This window comes from Chaetodon trifascialis, chromosome 12 (assembly GCF_039877785.1).
Source record: "Chaetodon trifascialis isolate fChaTrf1 chromosome 12, fChaTrf1.hap1, whole genome shotgun sequence".
Classification (NCBI taxonomy): domain Eukaryota; kingdom Metazoa; phylum Chordata; class Actinopteri; order Chaetodontiformes; family Chaetodontidae; genus Chaetodon; species Chaetodon trifascialis.
This window is the reverse complement of record NC_092067.1, coordinates 9,339,097-9,343,420: the sequence shown is the minus strand read 5'-3', so window position 1 is coordinate 9,343,420 and position 4,324 is coordinate 9,339,097. Positions and strand designations below refer to the sequence as shown.

At 42.4% G+C, this 4,324-nt stretch overlaps 1 protein-coding gene across 1 annotated transcript; it reads right to left on the bottom strand.

The window, feature by feature from the left end:
* Positions 1-350: 350 nt before the first annotated feature.
* gpr183a (G protein-coupled receptor 183a) lies at positions 351-3,669 on the bottom strand. The gene is made up of 2 exons (XM_070976183.1): positions 3,455-3,669; positions 351-1,542 (listed from the first exon to the last, which is right to left on the bottom strand). Exon 2 carries the CDS (start codon positions 1,517-1,519, stop codon positions 395-397), a length of 1,125 nt encoding a protein of 374 aa, XP_070832284.1. The 5' UTR covers positions 1,520-1,542; positions 3,455-3,669; the 3' UTR covers positions 351-394.
* Between the last annotated feature and the right edge of the window lie 655 nt (positions 3,670-4,324).

The following is a 4,324-nucleotide window of genomic DNA, read 5'->3' as shown; positions in this document are numbered from 1 at the left end:
CATCAATGTCTTTCAGCTCTGAGTCACTATTGACTTTTACTTCCAACATGCGCTACTCCACCAAGCTACTCCATAAAGAAGTATTCTCCTTTGTTTCCTTTGCAACAATCTCTGCTTTCCTGAGTAATTCACTAATATTACTAAGAAAAACATATACAACACAGTTTAAGGGCTGACTTTTCATCCTTAAAATTCTGAGTTATTCTGTTAATGTGCTTTTAAAAACCTTCCCTGGTGTAAACTAATCTGGTCCAAAAGAGCTGAATTTCTGCAGATCTAGATGATGAGTAGCTGCTTGGAGTCCCTGCTGGCATGAGTCACATTATTTGACAGGTCGTGATTTAAGTAGGTCCACATGTAAAAGGTTCTTCATGTTGTGCCTCAGTTCTCTCATTTACTCAGGCCGCAGTACTCTCCTTTCTGTGAGTCTCTCACTGGTTGTACCTATAGTGGAACTGAGCTGGATCTTGTTGCCATCAATAATATCCTTAGAGGAGCCTTCAGGTGACGTCCTCACTGCGCTGGAGAAGGACATGCTGACCTGTAGCTTCAGCAGCTTCAGAAGTTTCCTCTTGTAGCCTTTGCAGGCGAAGAAGTAGATAAAAGGATCCAAAGAGGAGTTGAGGTTCATCAGGCACACAGTGATGTGCAGCGACACCTGAAAGGCTGTGAGATCAGCGCAATCAGGGCTTGACACCAGCTTGCGAATCATGTACTGCAGGAGGTCAATGTGATAGGGGCTGTAGCAGAGAACAAACACCAGGGCCACGCAGCAGATCACGCCGATGGCCTTGCGGCTCCGGCCAGACTTTTCTGTCAAGTGGTTGTTCTTGGCTGTGAAGTGGAGTTTGGTGCACAAGATGGAGTAACACACGAGGATGGTCACCACAGGGATGACATAACCAAGGAAGACAGCACCAATCAGCACTGTGGCAATGTGGTCGACCTTCTCAAAGTTGGGGTATTCCATACAGGTGATATAGCCATCAGGTTCCTTGTTGGTCATTTGCATGCTCAGCAGGGGGAGGGTCTGCGCTAGGACCAGCAGCCACACACCAACACAAATGTAGCGCACGTTACTGACCTTCCTAAGTCGGGCAAAGCGCAGAGGAAGGACCACGGCGATGAAACGGTCTACACTGAGGCAGGTCATGAAATTGACTCCTGCGTAGGTGTTGATATAGAAGATGAGGCCTGAGATCTTGCACAGCGTCTCACCCAGAGGCCAGTGGAAACCCAGAGCATAGTAGGCAATCCTTAGAGGCAAAGACAGGGTGAAGAGGATGTCAGAAATGACCAGGTTGAGAGAGTACAAGGTGGTGGAGTTCATCTTCTTCAGATTGGGGCGGATGACGTGGAGGGCAAGGCTGTTACCGAGCAGTCCCACAATGAACACAATGCAGTAGAAAAGAGGCATGAGGACCCTGGCATAGTCCCGGTGGGCGTACAAGGTGCCACAGACAGAATTATTGCTGGTGGATGAGGAGGCGAAGGTCACAGGCACAGTAGTAGACCTCATCTTGATGTTTTAGGAACCAGTAGCTGCAAAAAGGAAAATTAAATGTGTTAATGATTTTCATTTCTATGTACATTGTCTTATTTTCTTTCTCATCTTATCAAAAAATGTGATACAAAAAAGTGTAGATTAAGGAAATAAAACAAAATCTGTCAGTTAGCCCTTTAAGTCTTCATCCTAAAATTGAATGATTTACATTGTGGGGACTTGTGTTTTGTCCCCATAAGGAAGGTTAGTCCCCCAAAAAACATTGAAACAATGACTCTCTGTCTACATTGAAATGAAAATCTGTTGTTTAGGAGAGCCCTGACACAAGAGAACAAGCAGGGTTAGAAATGTGACTCTTGCTTTCGAAAAGGAAGTAAAAGAAGTTACAGTACTTCTCACTACACCTGATGCCACTTACTGCCAGTTTCAGAAAAAATGGCCTGACAATGTCTGCTTGTATTAACAGAGGGGGTTTCTTTCACTTGTAATAAATTATAAAACACGCCAAACATGATGATTTCACCATATATCAAAAGCTCTCTTTAAGAATTTCTGAATGTGCGAGGATAAGATGAATTTATTTGTACTTGTTTTACCCTCACCTAATTAAAAATATTTGGGTTTTCAAGCAGGTGAACTCTCAGCTGATTTATCATCAGTAGCTTACAGCCAGGTAGTGACAGACAACTTGTCCTGTCAAATACTGCAGAAGTTGTTTTTGTGGTGTGCAGTGCCACCTTGTGGGTCTTTGTGAGCCCAGCAGAGAGCAACCTCTGCCTTCACTTGTCTCAGTTTCAATAGCCAAGGCTTTGCGTAATCAAGCCATCAAATTTCTTAAAGCAAAAGGTCAAATATTTCAAAAGGAAAAAAGATCTGATATGTTCTGGTGTCTGCATGTTTTGACTTAAATACATTTTTTAACTTTTCATTGTGAAGTTCAGCATATGAAGCTTATTATTTGAACACTAAAGCATCATTTAGATGATTCAGAGTACATTTTTCAACTTGTTTACACATGAAGAAAAACAGGAGTAAGGAAGGATACAGTAAGCATCCTCCCCAATTACAGCCCATTCAACCACTGATGTATGCATTGTGTTTGACTCACAGGACATAGCTGTTTTTTTCATGCTGTTAGTGACTAAAAGTGACATGAAGGAAGTCTGTGAACAATAACAGGTCTTTACTGTGATTCTGAATGCAGCTGCAGCACTTTCACACTTACGGCGCAAAAAAAATGTGGTGTTGAGAGACGGCCGTGCATATGAGGAAGTCAGCTTCCCCAGGGTGCTCAGCCTTAGAATGGCTGGCAGTTGGAAAGTCATATTGTTTGAGCTGAAATTATAACCCTCTCAAGCACATGGTGCAGTGGGGAAGCACGTTTCCTGGCCCATTAACACAAGTCAAGGGGGATTTGCATACTTAAGCTACTTTCCAAATGCCTTGTGAAATGATCAAAAATGAAGTTATAAACATGACTGTAGCTATTTGAAAAGAAATCTGTGTTTTTTATGTGTGAAGTTTTTAGGTCAAGAATATACGTTGTATTTCTGATAACACTCAAACTGTAGGGAAAGTTCCTTCTCACTATGTCCTAGCTGTGATTGATTGCTCTCATTCTGGGAGAAAGGGTACTTTTGGCTCTGAATTCCCCTAGAAGTCCCATGCTATTTCATAATCCAGCACTCATCACGTTTAACTGTAGCAGGTGTGATGATTTGCCATTTGAAAGTGCCATTCTGTAGTTCAGATGCAAATTCAGCTTGTCGTTCGTTTTGCAAGAGTAGTTTTTCACGTGTAGTACATATCCGACTGGATATAACACATTTTTCACAGCAGAAGTCCATCACAAGTTAAACAGCAAACTCAAACAGCTATGCGCACCATGCAAATTCGTTATCCCACACGATATCCCATCTATCATTCACCGAGTTTGTAGAGGAAACTTACCTCACAGATGGAATAAGTTGCTCTTGACTTGATTTAGTGAAGCCACATTGATCCAGAAGACGTGACACCGCTTGTACAAAGTTTATCTCGAGTATACGGGTTGTGTCCTGACAGCACTACAGCCACACTGCCCTGAATGAGGACAGCATGACATACAGAAGTCAAGCTCCCAATCTGCTGCCAGTAACCATAGTGACAAAATATCCTGTTGCTCTCTCTCTTTGTCTCTCTCTGCCTGTGTCTGTGCGTGCCTCTTCCTTCTTGCTAAACCTTTAAAACGTTCTACCTCTCGGCACACACTTTTGAAACACCTACGGATTGCTCCAATGTCACGTGACTCTGAACTGACGTATTGAAGATCTCATTCGGCCTTTTAGCTTGATAAATCTGCGGGGGTTGTGCCATCTGTGACATATTTTGGGAAGGGATAAGTTTCGTACTACATGGCATGCCATGTGTGTACTCTTGGGAGGATGTGGCTTCAGCTGCACAGACGAGGCCATCCACAGTTGTTTTTTATGACCCACTTAACTTTTTGTGACTTTATAAAGAGACTTGTTTGTTAACTGACCTTTATGTCACAGTAATTACATCAGAATACTCCCTGATTATCCATCTCATTCAAATTCAGCCTCTTTTTGAGTTTCAGATCAATTTCCCTTTAGAGTATGTAAATGAGTGGCAGCAAAAATGAGGAAGTTCGCCTTTACTCCAAAAACACCTTTGTTTTGATGTTTGAGCTCAGAATGACTTTCAGAAAAGGGGAGCCACACAGGACTCATCTCAGTACAACCACCTTGTTTTGAAGGGAATTAAATGTTTTTTTCATTTACTGTTATGACTGAGTGTCATGACTGTCATTGATTTATC